This window comes from Diceros bicornis, chromosome 14 (genome assembly GCF_020826845.1).
Source record: "Diceros bicornis minor isolate mBicDic1 chromosome 14, mDicBic1.mat.cur, whole genome shotgun sequence".
Lineage (NCBI taxonomy): Eukaryota > Metazoa > Chordata > Mammalia > Perissodactyla > Rhinocerotidae > Diceros > Diceros bicornis.
In genome coordinates, this window is record NC_080753.1 from 42,525,476 (window position 1) to 42,550,117 (window position 24,642).

Genomic DNA, 24,642 nt, shown 5'->3' on the forward strand with positions numbered 1-24,642 from the left:
GTTCTCCAATTCTCTGTGGACACCAACTGTGTGTCCTACAATTTCACTCAATTCTGACACTAAATACCCAGAGTTAGCGCAGACCCTATAGGTTAAAGGCTCAGTCCCACAACACTTCCTCACCTTCAGACATCAATCAAAGTAGTGGGTGCCCAAGATACCCAAACTTCTGTTTGACTTAGCTACAAAGTTGGGGGTTCCTATGACCCCCTCCCCAGGTTTGATAATTTGTTAGAATGACTCACAGAACTCAGGGAAACAGTTTACTTACTATTACTGGTTTATTATGAAGGCTACAACTCAGGAACAGCCAAATGGAAAAGATACATAGGGTAAGCATGTGGGAAGGGAGGCAGAGCTTCCATGCCCTCTCCGTGTGTGCCACTCTCCCAGTACTTCCATGCGTTCACCAACGTGGAAGCTCTCTGAACCCCATTGTTTAGGTTTTTGTAGAGGTTTTATTGTGAAGGCATGGTTGATTAAATCTCTGGCCATTGATGAGTTACTCAATCTCCAGTCCTTCTGCCCTCCCTGGAAGTGGCATGGTGGAGCTGAAAGTTCCAACCTTCTCATCATGCGTTGGTATTTCTGGCGACCAGCCCCTCATCCTGAAGCTATCTCAGTCCCCCAGTCACCAGTCACCTCATTGGTATACCAAAAAGACACTCTCATCACTTCAGAGATTCCAAAGATCTTAGAATCAGGAACCAGGAACTAAGACCAAATATTATAACAAAAGATACTCCTATCATTCCTATCACTCAGGAAATTACAAGGGTTTTATGAGCTCCATGCCAGAAACTGGGGGCAAAGACCAAATATATGTTTCTTACTTTGTCACAATAACAGTGGAAAGAGTGGAGAACACATATATATTCAGATACACCTGTGCTTTCAGGAGCTCCTAGTTAAATAACTAGCTCCCTACCCCGCCACCACCTGTAAAATTTCCAGACAGAAGCTTCAGAATTAGACAGCCAGGACCTCTGAAGAAATATTGGAAACAAAATCAATTCAAATTGAATGGCTATTCAAGCAGCAAGGCTAGTCAGGCAGGCACAAAAGGGGTATGTCCATGAGGGCAAACAATGAACAACTAAGCATCAAGATCTAAGGCATCACTCAGTTTGCTCAGAACTGGGTGAATGTCTGTTCTTTGGCCCAGTCCTGGACCTCTGCTTGGCCGAAGATGAGGTAGAAGACCAGGCCTGATACGTTAATAGCAGCTGAAAGCAAGAAGACATTTCTCCAACCAAACTCTGAGTCCTGGAGGCAGGAAACTACAAGTTATTTATGGTCTTCAAGTTCTTATCCTTCCTGGTTCAGAAAGGCTCTGGCACCAAGTCCTACTGCCCCCACCCCCAACTCTGCTCCAGCCTCTGTGGGCTTCCTGATTGTTCCGGGAATATGTAGGTGTATTTCAGGAGCACTGGCCTTTCCTTCTGCTAGAATGTTCCTCCCCCCAGATAGCCATTTGTCTCACTCCCTTACTTGGTTCCAGTCCTTGCTTAAATGTTACTTTTCCCATGAGTCCTTCATTGACTACCCTATTTAAGATTGAAATCCCACCCCTTCTTACATGCTCTATTCTCCTCTCCTGCTTTATTCTTCTCTTAGCACTTACCACCATTCAATATACTGTATATTTTACTTATTTCATTAGCATTCTATCGGTTTCTTTCCTACAATATGGGTTTCACACGGGCAGGGATTTTGATTTGTTTTATTCACTTAAACAGTGCGTGACACATGCTAATGTTCAATACATTTTGTTTAATGAATGAACGGAGGAACGAACGAATGAATGAATGAATGACAAGGGAAACAAGGTCAATTTGAGAATTTCCATTTTAAACAATCATTTCTTGACAGTGTGTTAGTCAGTGACTGGAAGGGAATTGAAACTTCAAAAGAGAAAGGACTTGATGTCAGAAAGAATACCCTTTCTTTGTTATCTTCCATTCATTCTCCTGACTTACTGGTGGAAAATCACAGGAACTTAAAGAATGATATTCATATGAATGTCATATACATCTTTCTTCACATAAAGTCTATATCAATGAGATTCTTAGGAAATGCTCAAGTTATCAGATGAATTTGTTTATTCTGACAACTTTAAATGCATCTCTCAGGATGGAAGGCTCACAAATGTAAAAACACCATGCAAGCAATACTGGTCAAAGGAATTTCTGCATTAACCACTGATGTAAGGTGCAAATTCCTCCTTCACTCTGTCATTCACTCAACATCTCTCTCATTCATTCTGTAAATATTTGTTGGGTTCCTACATAGGGCAACCAACTCTTTCTAGATTGTTTGGAACTTTCAAGGTTTTGGCATTGAAATTCCCACATCCCAGGAAACCCCTCAGTCCCAGGTAAACCAGAAAGGTTGGCCACTCTATATCTTACAAAAAATGCCATGAATATTGATAGAAAATTTGATGATTAGCATGAGAAATTCATCTTCTAAGAACTCATAATACATAGACTCATAAAATTGAGCATTCTCCCTCACTCCATACCCCAAACATGCGGTAATTTCCCTGCATGAGCTGAGCCTAGGGTGAAAATGACAGCATGTGGGGTGCTCAGGACCCTTGAGCTTCAAATTCAGCCACATTGAGGAGGGAACAAAAATACCCTTAGTCTGACTTCTACTGTGTGACCTCTATCGGTTTCTCTTATGAATATTTTCATAACATTCATAACAACATAACAATATTTTCACAACATTTTACCTTACCTGACTGAGGAAAATTCCAGTAACAGTGGGAGAGATGGCTCCTGATATAAGAGAAAAGACCTGCGATAGTCCCCTGAGAAAGCCAACATACCTGAAAGAGAGAAAGAAAGAAAAATATTCCAAAGTACGCAAAAGGTTCATCTCAGCTGATCTGTTGCAACTCGGTGCTTATCTCTGAGGATGCCTGGAGTTGTGCTGACCCTTAGTCAGACCTGAGTGAAATGTACTGACTAGTGATTAGTATAATCCCATGCTAAGTCTGAGACTTCCAAGGGGTAACCTGTAGTAACTTGTCAATATTGTTTATACAAAATATACAAATTGATGGTTTGCACCTAATTTATGTTCTCTTGGTTTCTGCTATGGAGCCTGATGTTGCAGCCTTGTCTTGGGATATAAAAGACCCCTCACTGAATGAGACATTGGCTTCCCTGAGACCAAGGTACCTCCCACGTATCTTGGTGATTCATTATCTGAAGATGAAGTGTGTTGATTTTGACAGGACCTTGAGAGCTCAGTTTGGAGTTGTGGTCATCTCTGATATTTGCCTGTATCAGAGGTAAATGTTTCCCCTGCTCTTCTATGTCCGTTACCTTTATTAAAGCTTTACATGAGCATGGCCTGTAGTTTCATGAGTCCTTTCAGTGATCCAGCCCCCTGTAACTGCTGCATTCCCCAACGGAAAGAGATTGGTGTGAGTCTCCCCTAGTTGAGCTGTGAGTGTGGCCACTGACTACTCCTGTTTTCACCTGGAAAAACTAAGTTCACAATGATTGACCAGCTTTGCATCCCTTCCAGGAATTATTTGGATCCAGGGCTGGTGCCAACATTTCCTGTGACCTCTTGCACGTGTGACGCACATTTTACCTGTGCGTCAGCATAGGTCTAGGGCTGCTGGACCTGAACTGAGCTTCTGTAAGGATGAGGCAAAGGGATCCTACCGAGGAGCAATATCCAAGATGTTAACAAGTGATCCTGCTTCACAGAGGCTGCTGAAGGCAGAAGACAGTACCAAGAAGGCCATGGTGGTGATGTGGCTGGAACTGACCCAGGGCAGAGACACGCAGAGCAAAGATGAGAAGATAACCCCTGGAGCAGAAGGACCAACAGAGTAAATAGGAGGCTGACCTGAGCTTCCACATGTACCAGTGTAACCACCTTGGTCCTTACCCACTGCAGTGAAGAGTTTCCTGATCGTGATGAGTCGGAGGATTTTTCTGGAGAGGAGAAAATCTGCCAATAGACCTCCAAGGATAATGCAGATAGAGCCAACAACAAATGGCAGGGCTGACAGGATCCCACTCTGAGGACCAGAGATGAGGTGAGATATATGCTTTACCACATCACCATGATAGTGAATGATCCCTGGATAGATTGTCTACATCTATGGCATTTTTGTGTGTGTGTGTGTGTGTGTGTGTGTGTGTAAGGAAGATAAGCCCTGAGCTAACATCCGATACCAGTCCTCTTCTTTTTGCTGAGGAAGATTGGCCCTGGGCTAACATCCGTGCCCATCTTCCTCTACTTTATGTGGGATGCCTCCACAGCATGGCTTGACAAGCGGCGTGTCCGTCTGCGCCCGGGGATCTGAACCTGCGAACCCTAGGCCGCTGAAGGGGAGCACAGGAACTTAACTACTACACCACCGGCCCGGCCCCTATGGCAGTTTTTAATATACACATCACTTTTAATACAAAGTCTATGCTGAATGAGCCAATATAATTTTAGTGCCTGGGGAAAAATATGCATGTAGTTCAATTTGCAAAAAAAAAAAAAAAACGGACTAATGCTCTCTTCATATATAAAGATCACCTGGAAATAGATATTAAAGAGAGCAAACCCAGTAAAAAAATAGGCAAAAGATATTAACAATTTATAGAAAAGGAAAAATAAGTGATTCCTAGACATATTAAAAGGTACCCCAACTCATAATTATAAAACTACTGTGAAATACCGTTTTTCATGGATCAAATCAGCAAAAATCCAAAAGGTTTTGACATGATTTGTAATGATGCTGTGAGGAATCAGGTACTTGCAAATATTATTAGTGCCCTATGGAGGGCAATTTGACAATAAATATATACGTTTATATTGAATTTACCTTTGACTCAGATATGCAGAAATTCACCCTGCAGAAGTAGTTGCACAAATGTATGACAAATGAACAAGGTTTTCACTGCAGCACTGATCAAAGATTGGAAACAACCCAAATGTCACCCAGTAAGGTTCTCATGTACTAATATGAAGAGATCCCATGGTATAGTATATAAAGAATAGCAGCATAAACAGCATATGTTCTGGGGGAAAAAAAAGTTGGGGTAAATAAGAATATGCATTTGTGTTTGCTTGCATTGTCATAAAGAAACAATGGAAGAATACACAAGAAATTAATAAAAAAGAGTATTAGGTATATGGAGAGGGCAGGGAGAACAGGGTAGATTGGGGACAGGAATGGGAGTAAGATTTTTCACTCTTCACTTTTTTATATAGTTTTATATAGTTTTTAAAATGTTGAACCCTTTTACTATCTATGCAACCTCTAAATTAAAATGCTATTAAATAAAATGCAAGGAAAAGGAGACCATCTTTTGTTGCATGTAATCCAAACAATGGAAAAGGTTTAACTGTCACCTGGTCCAAGCTGTTCATTTTATGGATGAGAAAACCAAGGCCATCAAGGTTATGTATAGACTTAGTGAGAAAACACTCTGAGAGCAATGGGAGTCTAGGTCTCTTGACTTCCCAAGCTGGGAAAGTCTACTCTCTGGTCTCAACTTGTCTTTCCAATCATTCTCCCATCCTCCTCCTTGGCATCCGAGGGTGGAGAGCCCACCTGGCCTCACACCAGTGACATCACTCCCAACAGCCAGCCTCAGGCTGTCTATCTCTCAGCACTGGAGTCCTACTTCTCTGGATGTCCTGTACCCTGATTCCCTGGCCTGAGGTTCTGGTTTCATTGTCTGCTTCTGGCTCTTCTTCTCCTTTGGGAAGACCCATAGCCACTCTATCCTTGGGCTTTCTGATCTCAGTACCTCTAGCCTGTTTGCATGCATGCACCCCATACTCTGACCTCTGCTAAGAAGGTCAGATCTCTGTTGGCCAGTTAGCATGTTTTCACCAGAGAAGCCCAGTCAACACGAGAACACTGCTTTTTTAGTACAAAGGGCAAAAATGTAATGGTATTTCAACGACCTTGTGAACTGTCACTAGCAGACTTTGAAATCTGATACACTCTTTGCCACTTTTAAGACATCCATCCTGTAGGAATCGAAAGGCTCCTGTCAGCCAATCAGAGCATCTGTTCATTTTGTGAAAAATCAAAGAGCTGTACACACGTGTGCACTTTTCTCTATATATGACATACTTGAATAAAATGCTTATTTAAAAGAGCATTACCCACAAGTTTTTGATATGTCTTATTTAGGACTTTATATCCTATTAATAATGTCTTATTTTCAGCATACATTGTTTATGCTTCTCTGTCACAGCCTTCTCAAAGGCAGAATTTGTTTTGTTAATGCTTTATTGTTTATGCTGCAGAGTGTCTTGTTTATAAACATTGATTGGACTGAACATAAAATTTTTACATTGATTCCTTAAAAAATATGACATTTTGTGAATGTCAAGCTGACCAAGAACCGTAGCAGTCTGCCCCAATAAGCAGTAGGCCACACTGAGATGAATCAAAATTCAAGTGAAACGTGTTGCGTTTCCTTCATGAAGGTCCTGAACTTAATCCTCTGACTTTGTGACCAGATGATTATATGATGGCGCATTTAAACTAAAGAACAGAGTGAGCTCTCTCTGTACTTACATCTCTGAGGTTAGCTTGAAGTACAGTGTTGATGTATGTTGGTATATACGCCATCAAGATATGAAAAAGCCAGAATTCACTGAAATAAGAGACTAAAATGCCCCAAAGTGGTAGAGATTTGATCATAGCCATAACGGGAAGAGACCAGTCTGCCGAACAGTCCTGGAAGAAAGCACATATCAATATCCCCTCCATCAGAAGACAAGGGCTTTTCTCTACTGCACTCTTCACCTCTGAGACATACAGACAGAAGTAGGGAAATGGCAGAGGAGTTTCTCAATGCACCTGTTGAGCCAGTGAACACACGATGTAGTCCCTCTCACCAGTGCTGATAAACGGATGATTCACGGGGTCATCATAAACAAGAGGAAACCAGAGAAAAGAACAGGCACAGCCAACTCCACCTAGGAAGAGGATCTAGTTAGCACAGGAATGGAGTTCTTTCAGTTTGACTCTGGCCTGAGATGATTCCTAGGGTTGACAGAATGACTGTCCCCAATACTCCACTCATCCCTGCATCTATACCCTTGTGTGGCCCTATCATAGGTGGAGGGTACTTCCCCGCCACTTGACTTTGGCTTTGGCCGTGTAACTTGCTTTTGCCAAAGTCTAGGCCTTATGCAGCACTGCGTTTTTTTTGCTTTTTGTGTTTTTTTTGGTAAGGAAATTTGGCTCTGAGCTAACATCTGTGCCCATCTTCCTCTATTTTGTATGTGGGATGCCGCCACAGCATGGCTTGATGAGTGGTGCATAGGTCTGCATCTGGAATTCAAACTTGCGAACCCCAGGCCACCAAAGCAGAGCATGCAAACTTAACCATGAGTCCACCAGGCTGGCCCCACACTGCATTTTTTTACCTGTCCTCTTGGGTCTTAGCCATTGGCACGGGAAGAACTTGCTCCAGCTAACCCACTGTCCAAGGCAGATAAGAGCCACAGAGAGCAGAGCTGTCCAGCTGTCCCACAGAATTAAGAGAATAAATTGTTGTTTTAAACAACTGAGTTTTGGGAGGCTTTGAAATGCACCATTATTAAGGCTATAGCTCATTGTTAAAAGTCATTAGTGTGTTTGTTCCACGTGCTTGAAAACGCCCTTGCTGTTGAAGTACCAGTTGGCGTCCTTTCTGCTAGTCATGCTTCTGCAAAGTTCCTTTCATCATTAAACCTTTCCATATCTATCTCTGGCACTTAAGAGTTAGCAGCAGTACATATGTGCGACTGATTACCCAGACAATTTCTAGACATGAAATGAAATTAATTCTTAGCAAAGGAATTTTCTCTAATATATACGTTATTACAGTGTTGGACAATGCAACATTATTAGTATTGAGTGGAAATACGATTCTTCTTAAAATTCCCTGCTTAGAATCTTAAGAAAGTCTTAAGAGTTTTCTTCACTTGCTAGCTTGTTTTTTACACCTTCTTTCACCAATATAGAGCAGCCATCATACACCAGGCAGTTTGATAAATTTTGAGAATATAAGAATATAAAGACGCAACTTTTTTTTTTTTTAATGAAGAAGATTAGCCCTGAGCTAACACCTGTTGCCAATCCTCCTCTTTTTGCTGAGGAAGATTGGCCCTGGGCTAACAGCCGTGCCCATCTTCCTCTACTTCATATGTGGGATTCCTGCCACAGCATGGCTTGATGAACGGTGCTTGAGTCTGTGCCCGGGATCTGAACCAGCAAACCCCGGGCCTCTGAAGCAGAGCACGCTAACCCAACCACTACGCCACCGGGCCAGCCACCTAAAGACACAATTTTGCCACCAAGGAACTTAAAATCAGGTGAGGAGGAATAGATACGAAAATTAACACTGTTGCACACTGAGAATGGATCATGTTAACATTGGTTCAACAAATATTTAGTGAGTTCCTATCTTACTTATACTGCTTACTGTTTCTCAAATTCATGAGCATGGTGAGCCTCTCTCATTGCTTGAATAATTTTTGTAACCTACCCTTTTGAAGTTCCCATGACAGAGCCTTTGAAGGTTGATGTACTGTAATAATCAATCTTCATACATTTTTTTTCTTCTAGTGAATATATTGACCTAGTGTTATGTTACAGGAACGCTTGATCTAAGGGTATTATTCTGTAATGAAAACACTTACTGGGACTTACTGGTCCCACTGGAATCAGGTGGTTTACAGATGGGATTTCAGAGAATGTTTTAGAAATCAAACAAACACAAACATTAGCTGAAAGTAGCTGAGCAGATCCCAACCAGGGCTAGGTAAAGGCAAAATTGTGAAGCAGTAGAATATTGCCTCTGGAACAGTTCACGTGTCTTTGGAATCTTGTGACATCTTTCTGTGTGTTATGTCCACTTCTGAGCCTTATCTGGTCTGCTCTGTCCTGCAGCCTCTACTGGTTGATTCTCTCCTCCAATCAGTATTTTACTTATGACTAGGTCACATTCCCACAATTTTCTGGTTGTAGTAATAATGGGAGAAATTTAAAAGAATGTATTAAAAAATAAGCATAACTAAAAATATAATCTCACCAAGATAACGTTTTCAACATCTTATGAAAGAAATCCCTCTGGGATCCCTTGTGGGTTCAATTTAGAAGCAGGAAGGAATATAGTGATAGCTTTAAAGTCATCAGGTTATCCTAGCTACACACTCAGACTACTGAAACTTAAATGTCATTTTGCAAGATTCACAACATGACTGGCTCTGAACATTATCAACTTTAGTTATATAAATATCCATATCTGTTAGGATTTGGTTAACCATAGATGAGTTGCACCACAGAAATCATGCCCAGCATTCTCTGTCGTAAAACAAAATTCTGAGATTTGGAAAGCACAAACTCACCAAAGATATAGAAGACATAAGGCCATCCTATGGTCTGGCAGAGGAGACCACCGATGAGGAGGATGACAAAGGACCCCACCACCGATCCTAAACAGAAAATGTGAGGGTGTCCTGGGTGAGAGGGTCAGGCTTGGGACTCTGTGTGCTTCCTACAGATTAACTCCTTCACAAAGCTGAGTTGCACAGTGATTAGTCTACTTCTGTCTCAAATTTCCCTATGTGTGACGTGAAAATAATTATATATAGCTGAGTTATAAGATTGTTCTGAGGCTAAAATGAAATTAATATGTGCAAAGCACTTACAATAATGCTTGATGCACAGTAAACATTCAATTATGATCAAGAAAGATAGTAGAAGGTAGGGCTTTAGAGCAAGCAGACAGAGTAGTTGGATGTAAGGTCTTGCTTCTGTTGACAGGCCATTGCAGAATACTCTTGGTGGTACACATAAGATGACAATTTGGGTATCAATTACCTGACATTGCAATAGTGACGAGTTGACTCCTTTCCAGTGGGGGAGCCCATTTGACCCAAATTGAATACTGACTTGTGGTTACCATAACCTGAAAAAAAAATGTTCCATTCTGGACTACCTGGGGTCGTTTTGGAACCTGTATTCCACTCACACTAGAAAATCTCTTGGTACCTGGGCTACGCCTTGGACAATCCGAAGCACAATGAGCAAGGTCACTCCAGCATCAGTTGCCAGTGGAATGAAGAGGGTCAGGACTGAGGAAATAAACATACCAGCACCAACCAAGTACTTGGCTCCAAATATTCCAGCCACATAGCCACTAGGGATTGGGGCTAAGAAGGAGCCATAGTTGAGGGAACTGAGGATGATTCCCTGGATTTCAGGACTCCAGTCATACATAGGAGCCTAGATGACAAAGAGAATCTTACTGTTTATCTTTGGCTAGAGAGTTGACAATATTTATTGTGAAGACTTGAGAGGCAAAAAAATAATTGGCAGTTTTCTTTCCTTTGATCTCTCTCCAATTCCTCCAATCTACCAATTTCATCAAGAAAACCTAAATATATGCTCAACGTACTCTTTCCCCCAACACAATTTCCCCAGTTACACAATTAACTGACCAATTAAAAAATAAGAGATCCTGTAAAGAAAGAAAGCCTATAAAGAAGAAAGCATCATAGGCAAGGTAATAGAAAAATACGTGAAGGAAGAAAGAGAAAGCAGACATAAATCTGTGAAACTTATTTTGTGATGATTTTCGTCATTGTAGAGGAAGAATTTATGTCCACTAAATGATAAAATCTGTTTCCTTCATTCTATCATGGTCCCTGGTTACATTTACAGACACTAAGTAGGGATATAATCTCCTTAGATACATACTATGTTCTTGTGTAATCGAGTTCCTTGAATATAGTAGATGCTTAATAAATAACCCTTTAGAGCAAACCATTTGAGTCAAAGAAAAGGTCTGGAGTCTCATTAAACTTACCACTGCCTTAAATTCCTTTAAAGTTTCCTTCCAGTTGTCCTGGGAGTCAGTGGGAGGCCTTTCTGTTGAGGCATTGGGCGAGCTGAGCAGGGCTGTGTTGTTCACCATCGCTGGGATGGCAATGCTCAAGTTCATTTGTTGGGTGAGAATCAAAAAATTACAGATATGCAAGATGAAGGCCAGCCCATGTCGGACTGAACAAAAGCCTGAGATGAGAGAGCACAGAAAGTCTTATAATCAGGGTGCTTTTCTCTCACGCTTCTTAAGTCTGGAAGAGGGAGAAGATTGCAGTTTGTCTGTGGAGCAGAAATATAGAGAGAGCAGACATTGCTCTGTAGATGTCTGACGGACACCTTTTCCCCTGGGAAGTGAGGGGACCAATAACTCCCTCAGAACTATTACTCAAGCTGATACTTGAAGGATGTGTGGAATCGGCCAGAGCTAGCATTAGGAAAGAGTTTTCCAGGCAGGGCCCTGGGATGAGCTGATGAGAGTAGGAATGGAAAGAGGTGGATTTAGAGAAAGAATTGGTTGGAAGCAGTGGTTGACTGGATATGGATAGTAAGAGAGAGAAGTTGTTGGAAATGACTCTTAAGTGCCCTGCTTGGGCAGCTGGGACGGCTTTCAGTGCCATTTTTTTTTTTTTTTTGTGAGGAAGATCAGCCCTGAGCTAACATCTACCAATCCTCCTCTTTTTGCTGAGGAAGACTGGCCCTGGGCTAACATCCATACCCATCTTCCTCCACTTTACATGGGACACCGCCACAGCATGGCTTGCCAAGTGGTGCCCGGGATCCGAACTGGCGAACCCCGGGCCGCTGCAGCGGAGAGCACGCACTTAACCACTTGCGCCACCAGGCTGGTCCCTCAGTGCCATTATTAACAGGAGAACATAGTAGATTAATATGTTTGGGGGCTGGGAGGAGATAAGACTTGAAAAGTAGCCTGAGCTAAATTATAGAAGTAGTTAAACTTCATCTTGATACTGTAATCTACACTTGCACAAAATTTGCCAGGGATACATGGGAGCTCTGGAGTTATCCCTGAGGTTGTTGAGTCCAGATACATTAGTTTGACAACAGCTGGAAGGATTGATTGACTATCTATGTGATCACTGTCCTCAAGGCACGTGGGTGCCCCATTTCTTGGCTCCTACAAGGGGGTAAACGCAGTGGGAGTGGCCAGCACTGTTTTCCGTGGTCTAGTTATACCCCTGTTAAGCTCCAGGAGTCAACAGACAAATTCTCACCTTTGGTTTAACTCTGGGAGCATTTAGTAGAGACTTTCTCCTCCCCCATTCACAAAACTCTACTTTGGAATTTTGGTCAATATCATAATGATACAGCAGATTAAATTAAGTGGGATTGCCACGTTTACTATATTGCCTTCTCCCAACCAAGAACAGGAATGCCTCCCCATGTATTCAAGTCTTTTTCTCTGTCCCAAGGTGGAATTTTATAGTTATCTTCAGTTAAGTCCCACACAAGTTTCTTAAAGTACTTTTTATTGTTTCCATAACTGAGTCCTTTTCCCTATCATTTCACCTGTATTTGCTCTTGGCTTTAGGCAAAAAAAAATAAACAAACACATACACACATTATGTACAAATAATGGAAAAAGTAGGTGATTATTTTTGCCGTTTGTAACATACGTTTCCTTTTCTTGGGCAATTTTATTCACTGGCATTTTCAAAACAATGTTAAATAGGAATGGTGAGAGTGGGCACTCCTGCCATATCTGAATTGACTGGGAATGCTTCTCACATTACACCATTAGGTATGCTGCTGGTTGTTGGTGGGACTTGTACTTTTGTTGTAGTAAGCTATCCTATTCCTATTTTTTATTATTTTTATGGGAATAAAATCGAGTTTTATGGAAATAAGATGGAGTTTCATCAAATGTATTTTAATGCTGGAGTCAGACACTTGGATCCTACCTGCTCTATTTACAGCTATGTGTTCTTAGGCAAGTTACTGAGCTCTCCATGGCCTCAGTATTTCACCTGTAAAATGGGGTTAATAACAGAGCCTAACTCAAGATGCTTTGATGAGAATTGAATAAGTTTATGTAAGTTCATTATAATTATTATTTAATGATATTTTATTACCCTTACATTCTTGGAATGATCTCTTCTTAACAGGCTGTTTTAATGAAAACACATGATTTATTTTGCTTATATTTTAGCTAGAATTTTATAGTAGCATATATAATTGAGCTTAATTTGTAATTTTGGGAGGGTTTTTTTTGGTGAGGAAGACTCACCCTGAACTAACATCCATTGCCAATCTTCCTCTTTTTTTTTTCCGCCTTGAGGAAGATTAGCCCTGAGCTAACATCTGCACCAGTCTTCCTCTATTTTGTATGTGGGTTGCTGCCACAGCATGGCTGACAAGTGGTATAAGTTCGCACTCGGAATACAAACACGCGAACCCAGGCTGTCAGAGTGCGCCAAACCCAACCACTATGCCACAGGGCCGGCCCCCTAATTTATAGTTTTTGATTGTGTGTGTATGTGTGTTATTTTTGCCATGCTAGCTTTGTAAAGAAAGGAAGTTTTAACCTTTCCAACTCAATCTATGATTTGAAGTATTTTAGGTAGTCATTTTCTTTTTTTCTTAATAAACTTATTATTTTAGAACAGTTTCAGACTTAACAGAATTATTGAGTTCCTATGTACCTCATACCCACTTTCCCCTATTATTAATATCTTATATTAGTATAGTACATTTGTCACAATTAATAAACCTACATTGATGTATTATTATTAACTAAAGTCTGTACTTTATTCAGACTTCTTAATTTTTACCTAACGTCTGTTTTCTGTTCCAGAATCTCATTCAGGATACCATAGTATATTTTATTGTCATGTCTCCTTGGGTTCCTTTTGCCTATGACGGTTTCTCAAACTTTCTTTGTTTTTGATGACCTTGACAATTTTGGAGAGTACATGTAAGGTATTTTGTAGAATGTTTATTAATTAGAATTTGTCTGATGTTTTTCTTATGATTAGAATGAGGTAATGTGTTTTTGAGAGGAAGACCATATAGGTGAACTGCCCTTCTCATCACATTATCTCAAGGGTGCATACTATGAGCATGATTTATCACTGCCGATATTCGCCCTGATCACCCGGCATGAGGTAGTGTTTGTCAGGTTTCTCCACTGTAAAGTCACTCTTTTTTTCTCCCTTTCCATACTGTGCTCTGGAAGAAGTCACAAGCACAGTCCACACTTAAGAAGTGAGGAGATATGCTTTGTCTTCTTAAAGTGGATATTTACATAATTTGGATTTCTTCTGCACAGGATGCATAGGCACTTTCTGAGGGTATTATGCTAAGTGACATAAGGCAGACAGAGAAAGACACCATATGATTCCACTCATATGTGGAAGAGAAACAAGCAGACAGACACATAGACAAGGAGAACACATTGGTGGTTACCAGAGGAGAAGGAGGTGGAGAGGGGGCAAAGGGGCTAAAGCGGCACATATGGATGGTGATGGATAAAAACTAAACTATTGGTGGTGAACACGATGCAGTCTATACAGAAGCTGAAATATGATAATGTACACCTGAAATTTACACAATGTTATAAACCAATATGACCTCAATAAAATAATTTTTTAAAAAACCTCACAGAATTTTTCTTCTACTGAAACTACCAGGATATAATTTGTTTGTTTATTTTAAAAGGGATAACGTTTTGACAACTTTCTCCATTTTTTTACGTTTAAATGTTTTTTGACATGTATAATTTTAATTTTTTTATTTACTTTATTGAAATTTATAAATGTAAATTATATTTTCATAGAAAATCATGTACTTTACCTAATTTCCCCATACTTAGCCTCTTATACACTTTGAATGCTTCTGTCTCCTTTTTCCCCGTGATTACTTGAATGTGTCGCTCTGCCTGATCAATCTGAGTAGTGGATTGTTCGTTTTATTGCTGTCAATGGCATCTTCAGCTCTTGTACAGTTTCCTCATTTCACTTTTCTTCATGATATAAGCTTACATTTTTTCTACCTTTAAGTTGTCTATTTTGTTTTCCCACATATTTTCCTTGAAGTTGTACTCAGTGAGTTGGTTGCTTAATTAACTTGCTTTCATTTATTCTTGTATAATCTGTTTTCTTCCCATCTTCATATCATCATCTTTTGATCCACTATCTTTCTACCCCTCTGCATTTTCCACGACTTTTTCAAGCCTCGGCTCTATGTCAATGATTTGATTTTCTGTAGTGATCATTTCTTTCCTTGCTACTGTTAATTCTGTTTTAATTCTGAAGTGACATTTTTTCCCTTTTAGTTTCCTTTCTCGTCTATGTTGGGTTCTTCTATCATATTTTCCTGTTGATTTACTTCATACACTCTAAGATTTTTTATTATTATTATTCTTGAGAACTTGAAGAAATTGGAAATGAAAATATTCTTCAATTTCCCCAGGTAAAATCAGCACAGCAGTGTAATATAATGGCTAACAATCAGACTGTCCCGGTTTGAATCCAGATGACACCTCTTCATGCCTGAATGACTTAAATGAGTTACTTAATTCCTCTATGCTTGAGTTCTGGCTCCTGTAAAATGGAAATGATGCTAGTAGCACCTTCATTGAAGGATTGTTGTGAGGACTCAACAAATTAATTCATATAAAGTGCTTAGACTGATGCCTGACAGAGCATGTACTCATTATGCAATGATATCTTTTATCTAACACATTCCCTTCCTTTTTCTTTTCTTTGTGCTCAAGTATTCACATAGGTCCCTTGGAGTCCACTCCTACAGTCTTGGACTATAAAGGCCCGTTGTGTGTGATTTTGTCCCCATGTGTTGAAACCCTTGCAAAGGGCCACCTTTGTTGGTTCAAGGCCTGCAGTTTTGTGGCAGTGATAGCGTGTATGTGGGAGGGAGGATGGTGTCTTGGAATTCTTCCACCAATTCAAGAGAAGCTAACTACTCTTCCATTTTAATTCTGCAATGATATTGCAGAATTTGATGAAAAGTCTCCCAATTTCCAAGTTAATTTCTACAATCACGCATGTTTTCCTCTGCTCTGTTGCACTGGCCCCTAGATGCTAAGTTGCAGATCTTTAGAAAGACTGGTGAGCCATTGAGGAGAAAACACCAGGATGTGGGCATATGTTAGCTTCACCTCCACATCCTAGCACTGCAGACCCTTTGTGGCCTCATCTTGCCTGTGGTCTACCCAGCCTCTTAGACACTGCCACTTCTAGGTGGGTGTGTCCTCCCCTTTCTTCCTGTAACACTGCACCGTGCTCCAAGGATGGGAGTTTTGTCAGCTCCTGGCATCCTCACTCAATTTCATCCAAATTGTATTAAATCTATCAGTGACCCTTAGAGTTTGTAGTTTGTGGTAAGAATAAATCCCTAGTGTCAACCTAGATGGAGATACTTTCTCAAAGTCTTATGCTTGTTTTATTTATTTCTGTGGCTTTCAGAAAGGGATATTGTTGTAGAATGGCCTTTAGGTAGCATTCTTTCCATAGACTGGGGTATATTTACTCCATGTGGGTTTTTGATAGAAAGAAAGCTGTGCCTGATGTGCTTGATTAATTCTCACTGCCATCCCTCCCCTTCTAAGTTCTCCACAGTAACAGAGGGGCAAATATGTGGAAACTACAATCCTCAATCTACCATGCAAGTGGGATTCCAATACAGATCCTATCAATGAGGGCATTCTGGCAAGATTCGGAAGGCTGAACACCACGAGAAACCATTATGCTGCAGAGGCAGCTGCAGGCAGGGGTATAACGATCAGTGATGGTAAACATGGGATTTTTGCTTGTGACCTTTGGGTCACCTTTGGGTGTTCTCCTGAAAATTGCCCACTCTGTGCTGCACATGATCATTAGCAGTGTCTCATCCATCCTGCACTACTGGATTTCCTGAAAGTGGCTAACCTCACTTTTGCTATCCTAGCCTTCCAAAGTCTGTGGAATCTTCCAATCTCCTGTATTAAACCTCTTTCTTCTTACCTACAGTGGCTTTTGTTTTTCTGATTGAACCCAATAGAAGCTCTCAGTCTCTTGGAGAAATGAGAATAGGAATGTCAATTTGATGTCTGTTCCCCTCCTAGCCCCAAGAACCCTTAACTGAACCTGTTAGAGAGAGACCACTGACCTTCTGGCAGAATCTGGAGGTCCAGCTTTTTTCACTCAGAGTTTCTACGGATACAGGAGCATAAGCAACTCTACTATGTGGCCAGGTGACCAAATGTGACATATAATGGGGGAGGGGGCATTTCCTGATGTCCCATGGAATAATTGAATTTCATTCTGTGGGCATCTTAGAAGCACAGCCATGCCCAGCAAAGATGTCAGTAGCCTTTGGGGGCACTGCCACCTAGAGAAAGCCCCAGCAGTGCCCGGTGAGTGTGGGCCAGAGAGAGCAAAATGAGAGGAAAGTTAATGTTGGACACTATGGCTGATGAAGCAGCCACTGATGAAGCAGCCAACAGGCTTCATTCATAAGCACCTGTGAGAAATACTAGAAGACGCACCAAAATAACCAGGTGGGACTTTGAGGCATAGTGAGGGTTCTGCCTTGTCAGATGGGATAAGAGCCAAAAAAGGATTAATATTGTAAGCATGATGTGACAAGCTGGTGTCAAGTGGGTTACCAAGATATTGCCTGATACAGCTGTAGCTCCTAGAGTGGTCACCAGAGGACTGAGCAGCATAGTGGGGTGGATGCCCTAGAAGGCAGTGGAAGAAACCGTAAAGACCACATATGAGTCCCCCTTTAGACAAATTATCACAGAGCATTCCAATGACTGCCAAAAAGTGGGCTGAGGAGGGGACATTGTGTGAGAGATAATAATGATAGCTAAAGTTTATGTAATGTTTACTATGTTCTAAATGGTTTACATATTATAACTAATTTAATCCTCATGGAAATCCTATGAAGTAGGTACTGTTATTATCATCCCATTTTTACAATAAGGAAACTAAGACACAGAAAGTTTAAGTAACTTGCCTAAGGTCACATAGCTCATAAAAGACAAAATCAGGATTGCAAACACTAGCAGTCTGATTTCTAATCTGTACTTTACTCAACATGCTATATTGTGCCATGGAAAACTTTTACGTGTAAGTTCTCTATATTACTGATTTTGAGAGAGAAAGAATTAGGATAAGAGAATTTGGCCAATCGTATAATCCAATAGACTCCTAAATATTTAGAAATGGATGAGATCTTAGAAATATAAGTCAAACTCTTCCATTTTACAGGTGAGGAAGCTGAGGCAATGGAATAGCCTTCATTCCAGGTCAAATGGTAGTCAACTGTAGAATGAGTATTAGAATGAGCATCTTCTGATTTCTTCTTTGATGGATAATGTTAGTAGAACCCTCTTTTCCTTAAGACATGCTCACTTCCCAGCAGACATTCTGGCTAAAATGTTAAGCATTCCATCTTGGTTAGTGTTTTACTTTTTAAAGGCATTATCTTATGAAAAGCCTATGTCCTTAAGAGAATTAATGAATCACATAGTTAAGAGTCATTAAGAGTTGACAATAAAATAAGGTGTTCAACAGTTTTCCTTAGGACATATTATAGAAAAGCACTAAGTTGTAATATAGATGAGAGGGAGAAGGAAAAGTGGCTTCTATGATATATTGTAAAGGAAAAGCCCGTTCTCTTTGAGGCAGGTCTAGATCTAATACATGCAGAGCTAATGGGATGCTCTCTGGACTTAGAAAAGCCAAGATTAGTTTCCACATTTTCTACTTAGCATCTGCTCTGAATTTTTCCCTTCATCTGTAAATAATGTCTTGATACCTACCTATCCTATATACCTTCAAAGTTTCTTGCAAGAAATGAAATAATTCTTAGTAAAAATGCTTTATAGTTATATAGAATTCTTGGCAATTGGTGGTAGCAAGAAGATGCTGTATATCACCAAAAGGGAAGTCAAGGCGACATAGATCCAGGGTGTATCCACAACCAGTACATGATTTTACCTTTCCTGGAGGTTTGCACTTGGGCCGTGTTTAAATTACCATCGTTGGAAATATCTCCCACTGTGGCCTTGACTTCTGCTCTAGCACACATTTTGGTTCTCTTCTTCCAGGGACTGGCATTTACCAACTGAAATAAAAGAATGCAAAAAACAGAATACAAATACAGAGAGAAAAATGTCCTATATCATATGTGACATTGCCTCAATTCTTCTCTCTAAGAATTAGGAGGAAATATTTGGTGGGAAAAGTGCTAGGTTAGAGTTCAGGACATCTGGTTTGTCGTCCAGACTCTACCACTAGCCAATTGTGTGGACTTGGGAAGGTCACAGTTAACCTGGGTCTTAGTCTCTGCTTCTCTAAAGTGAGGGATCTGGCCTGGATTGCCTTAATGGATTGTAATATTTTTTCCAGCTTTATGTTTCCATGTCTCTCAACTGATATCAGTATCAACTGGATGTTAAAACTTGACAATCTACTTCATCTGGAAGATTCCAATAAAGTTACCTACATAGTAGAAGATACCCCCACGCATGTAATGAAAAGTTAGAGGATTGATCTAACTCTTCAGTGACCCTGGGACTGGAGTGGGGGGGAGGCATCAATTTCAGTGATGCAGGGGCTTGAGGTCCGGGCCCCTGTGGGGGTGAAGGATGAAGCCTCGGGCACATGCCAGGAAGACGATTATAGTGGAGATCCTCATTTAGAGCCAGAAGCCTCAAAGGGGTTCAAAACTGAGTTAAAGAGGCTCTTCCCCTTGTAACAGTGAGATGCTGACAACTCTCATCTACATTGTCCCGAGCTCTGGTTTGAAAATAAAAAGCCTATCCCCAAAATTCCAAAAATGCATAACTATGTTATGGGGAGTTGGGGGTTAGAATCCACACTGCCTTCATTGTCGGAGAACTCTTCTTCAGCTGAAAAACTGAATTAAGAATCGGGCGCAGGCTGATTTGTTCAACAGAGATCATCACACAGAATTACTGAAGATGAAGCTCCACTTAATATGACTTCAAGAATCAAAATTATAACCACTTAAACAAGTGGTCATCAAGAACAAGTCCTCAGCCTCAACACACAGCAGAATTAAACTGCTGAGAACTTCCAAAAATAGAATAAACTGATAAACACATTATATAGACATGCTTAAAATAATTGAGGAAATAAAAGATAGACTCTAAAACATAAGAAGATACTAAAAAGAACAGGCAGATTTAAGAAAGATACTACTTGAAATACAAAAGACAAATTTAGGCATTTAAATTGGAAACTAAGCAACTAGATATAGCTAATGAATTAGTGAAATAGAAGGTAGAACCAAGTAAATTATACAGAATAAAGCTCCCTGGGATAATGAGGTACGATAGCAAAGTTAAGAGACCTGGAAAATGGAGTGAAAGATCCAACATATGTTGAATAAGACTTTTAGGAGGAGAAACTAAAGAGAATTGAAGAGAGGCAATACCTTAAGAAATAATGAATAGGACTTTCCCAGAAGAGATGAAACACAAGATTTCTCAAATTCAGCAATCACAGTGAGTCTCAAGCCAGAGAAACGAAATTAAATCTACACTTAGACATATTATAAGGATACCACAGATACAAAAAGCACAAAGTTAATTACAGTATGAAATTAATTACAGTATGATATCAGATAAGGGAGTAGTGTTTTTTAAACTTCAAGATAATAAAAAAAGACAAAATATAAGAAATCGGATAAAGAGTAGGTAACTATTAGAACAGTATATAAATACAAATGAAGAACAAACATGGGAAAATGCATTCTGCCTTACTATCAAGGACATGGAAGTTAAAAGAACAAGATCTTATTATTTCTTACCCATTATCTTTCATAAATATTTAAAAGACTTTCATCACCAAGTTTAGGCAGAAGTGTGAGGAAATAAGCTGTTATCTGTGGGAGTCAAACTGCATCCTTCCATTTGGTATTACTGCTTCATGGTGTCTGCCAAAGAATAATATGCACAGCCACACAAAAGAATATGTTTTGTGACACTAATGATCATTAATATTTCAATAGTTAAATAAAGTACATGTAATTTTTGGAATACTATACAGCCACCAAAAAGAATTAATTGGATCTATACATAAAAGCACATAAAGATTTAAAAGACATATTAGGTAAAAAAAAGCAAGTTGTAGAATAATAAGTAAAAGATAATAAAACGGGTAAAACATATGTACACATAATATTACACTATGTAATTTATATGTTTATAAGTGAACAGAAAATTTTGAAAAGAAAAATTGTAGCACTGAAATAGTGACAGGTCTCATCTACATTGTCCTGAGCTCTGGTTTTAAAATTAAGATGCATTAATCTTATAACACTGGCCATATCTATAGAAGAGAATGGAGAGGGCCAGTCCCTCGGAGAGGAATGTCCACATGGGAATTTAATTTTATCTTTGGTGTTTAAATGTGTTACAGCAATAATGTGCTTGTGAATTGTTACTGTGATTTAAAAATACATTTAAAACAGCAACAACAAAAAGCTGTCACAAAGACTGTGGTCACAATATGCAGAGTGTAGGACTGTTTCATCCTGACTGATACTTTCAGAAATTGTGTGCACGTGTGTGTGGTAACATATGTATAAGTGTAACTGGATGTTAAAATAGGACTCTTCTGACTCTAATTTGACTGAACCTATGCTATGTTGAGAAGAAAATAATGTGTTACCTCCATTCCAAAGTGATGAGAGACCACCATCCAGGACTTGAGGAGGGGGAGGCTGTTGAGCCCACTTTAAGGGCACAAACTGACTGAGATGAAGAAGTTAAGAGAGAATTTATTTAGAGAATCTTTCTGGTATGCTCTGTCACTTATTCACCCTGCCTCCACGAAAGAGGAGAGGAGGGCACTGCCCCTAATTTCAAGTCAAATGATAGCGGCTGCCTGCAAGAGGGTCATCCAGAGAGCTTGGCTTATGTCCCCTGGGGATTGTGTGTGTGTGCCTGTGTGTGTTTATTTGTGAGAAGGGGACTGCTGGGTGACACTTGTCTCAGAATCTAAGGGCGTGACTCTGTGATTATTGACCTGAGGCTGCATAGCAGAGACAGAGCCCATGTCATGCTGAGAGATCATGATACCTCCCACAACAGCAGGTGCAAAGATGACAAATAGAGACCCGCAGGTTCCTTCTGAACCAAATATAGATGATACAGGAGAGGTCCAGTTTACAGCTTTTTAAAATCCTGCCAAGAGAACTGTCTAGAGGGGCGACATGACCCCAAAAGAGGTGGGAGGGACTGCAGGATACTCAACAACTGAGGGAGGACTGGTAAGGGCTGAGCAGTGGACGCACATCTCTCATGACATGAGAGAGATGAATGCGTGTTCTCAATGGGGAACCCTCTAAAGGATTCAGCATTGAACATCCACCCAAGCCCAGGGAGCACCAATGCCAGATCACAAGAATCCCACAAAACCACACTTTCTACCTTTTACTGACCACCCCTCTATCTCTCTAACCACCAGCTCTAAAAGCATCAGAAGCCTCAGCTGGCAAAAGGGGTGAGGGGAAGAGCTGGCAGAGAAAGAGAACAAGAAGCCAAACTAAATGACCGCCCCCACTCCCAAGGCCCAAGTTGGAGATGGGGAGAAGCTCTACTTTTAGATCAAGTTTGGAGTTTTGTGCTTTTCATTGGACTAGACCTATTAATTATAACATGAGATTATTCAGAGGTTGAAAATAACTGATGGACTTTTTTACTCTCTGAAAATGATCAGAGAAGTTATGGGGCCAAGCAGATGTAAAGGGAAGTGAGGGCGGGGCAGAAGATGCTGGTGAAATAAAATCATTTCCACTTCCTCTCTATGGAGTACTACTTTTATTAATATAAAAGCAAATATACTTCTGATTCTTCGATGGTGTTGTTTTTGACTGCAAGTGGAAACATTGTGTAATGTCTGTGCACATCACCACTAAGGTTGTTCAGTGGCTAACAGATAGACAAGTTGCCTCATTACAACATTCAAAAGAACAGATGGTAGACAAAGGAGCCCTCCAGTCCACACTGGAACTCAGAAACAAACTGCAAGTTGAATTGAAATCCAAATCGATGCTCATTGGCAAAATAGAATGGCTCTGGTAACCCTGAGAAGAAACCTGTCAAAAGAAGAGACTGGATATTCTGCTGTGAAAGTAATTTATCATGTCTGACCACACCTTAGCACAATCAGTTGAATTGAAAGGATTATATCAGTCACAGGAATTGAAGACATAGCTTTGAGAGGAACGTTTTTTCCCAAGGGTTATAGCTATAAGGACTCTTCTAGCGTACTAGTTTCTAAGAGTTCACTGACCACTAGTTCATTCGTTGGTTCAGTAAATATTTGTTGAACCAATGAATGGAATGTTCTGCTTCTTTAGCTCTTTCTCTTGTATTTATGACTGGAAGACTCAGTTCTCATTATTACCCCCTCTCTATACTTATTATGACAGAAGCACTTGTGGTTTTCCTGGTAACTAGCAATAATTGTTACCTGACGTCTCACATGTTGTTCGCGGCTGCACCCCTTGCCCTACTCAGCTTTGTCCTACCTTCACCCTCCACCACCAACTTCCACGGCCTTGTTAACTTTAGCAAAGCATGCAGGAGGGGCACAATATGAAAAGAAAGAAGTAAGAATGACATTTGCTATGAAGAAAATGAGAATAGTAGTGACAGTGACTAGGTAACTAGCATAGCAAGAAGTGGGCGACTACTTTGCCAAGTCTAACCACTTTACCTGGTTGTATGAAAAAGTTATTTTTAAGCTGAGATGGGAATGATGAGAAGGGAGAAGCTCCGAGCAAGAATATTCCAAGCAAAGCAACCAGCAAGTTTGTCCAGTGTGTCCAGTGCAAAGTGAGTGAGGAGGCTAATGGTGGGAGATGAGATAAAAGTGGTGATCAGAGGCTACACTGTGTAGGGTCCTATAGGCCAGATAAAGGGACTGGATTTACCTTGGCTGTTGTGTGGTTCATGGTCTATAAGGAACAAGGCTGAGAACCAAGAGACTCTGGAAGAGGCTGCTGTAGTCACCTGTGCAAGAGTTGATGGTGTCTGAGCTAGGCTGGTTGCAATGTGAAAGACTAGATTGGGGATCTGTTTTAGAGCTTGAGCCAATAAGAATTGCTGATGAGGTGAATAGGGTGATGAGAGAAAGGGGGGAATCATCGGAGACTTCTAGATTTATGGTTTGAGCAAATGAGTAAATGGTGTTGTGGTCAATGGAGACAGGGAAATGAGCAGGATGGGAGCAAGTTTCCTTTGGGACATGTTGGATTTGAGATGCCTGCTAAACCCGAAAGGGAATATTGCCAAGTAGGCATTGGGTCTATAATTCAGTAGCTTGGGACAGAAGGTGCAAGTAGAAATATAAATTTGAAAGTCATCAGCCTTATCTATTTGTTTAGAGACTAGGTAATGAGAAAGAACCAGCAAAGATATTGAGTCATTCTTATATCAGTTTACTGTCTGTCTCCTTAGTCAAGACTGATTCTGTGTCTATTCCCTTCGCATTAACTTATATCCTGCTCTTCTGCTATTTGCTAGTTTACTGTAGAATGAGACTTTTCCTTAAGATGCCATGCAGAGCTATTAATAGCTCAAATATTATCTCTCTCTGGTCTCAGCTTTGAACATTTCCTCCATATAAGAAGCAGCTCAGTGATCTTATTCATAGCTCCAAAATGAAAGTCCTCTGCCCCAAATTCTTCACCCGTTAATTATTTCCCAAAGCCACGGCATTTCATTTTGTTTTACTTTTTCCCATACATAAATTCATTGGAAAGATCTGGTCTGTTTTGAT

General features: G+C 40.3%; 1 protein-coding gene across 1 annotated transcript; it reads right to left on the reverse strand.

The window, feature by feature from the left end:
- Positions 1-1,121: 1,121 nt before the first annotated feature.
- SLC17A4 (solute carrier family 17 member 4) lies at positions 1,122-10,994 on the reverse strand. The gene is made up of 10 exons (XM_058555124.1): positions 10,845-10,994; positions 10,028-10,261; positions 9,857-9,944; positions 9,382-9,468; positions 6,845-6,963; positions 6,560-6,721; positions 3,916-4,048; positions 3,687-3,834; positions 2,746-2,836; positions 1,122-1,266 (listed from the first exon to the last, which is right to left on the reverse strand). Exons 1-10 carry the CDS (start codon positions 10,977-10,979, stop codon positions 1,132-1,134), a joined length of 1,332 nt encoding a protein of 443 aa, XP_058411107.1. The 5' UTR covers positions 10,980-10,994; the 3' UTR covers positions 1,122-1,131.
- Positions 10,995-24,642: the final 13,648 nt, after the last annotated feature.

Coding starts and splice junctions, on each gene's coding strand:
- SLC17A4 (XM_058555124.1), bottom strand. CDS start 10,979: ATGAACTTGAGCATTGCCATCCCAGCGATGGTGAACAACACAGCCCTG. Junction 9,945..10,027: donor TTGTCCAAGGCGTAGCCCAG/GTACCAAGAGAT, acceptor TTTTTTTTTCAG/GTTATGGTAACCACAAGTCA. Junction 4,049..6,559: donor TTCAAGCTAACCTCAGAGAT/GTAAGTACAGAG, acceptor TCTGGTCCTCAG/AGTGGGATCCTGTCAGCCCT.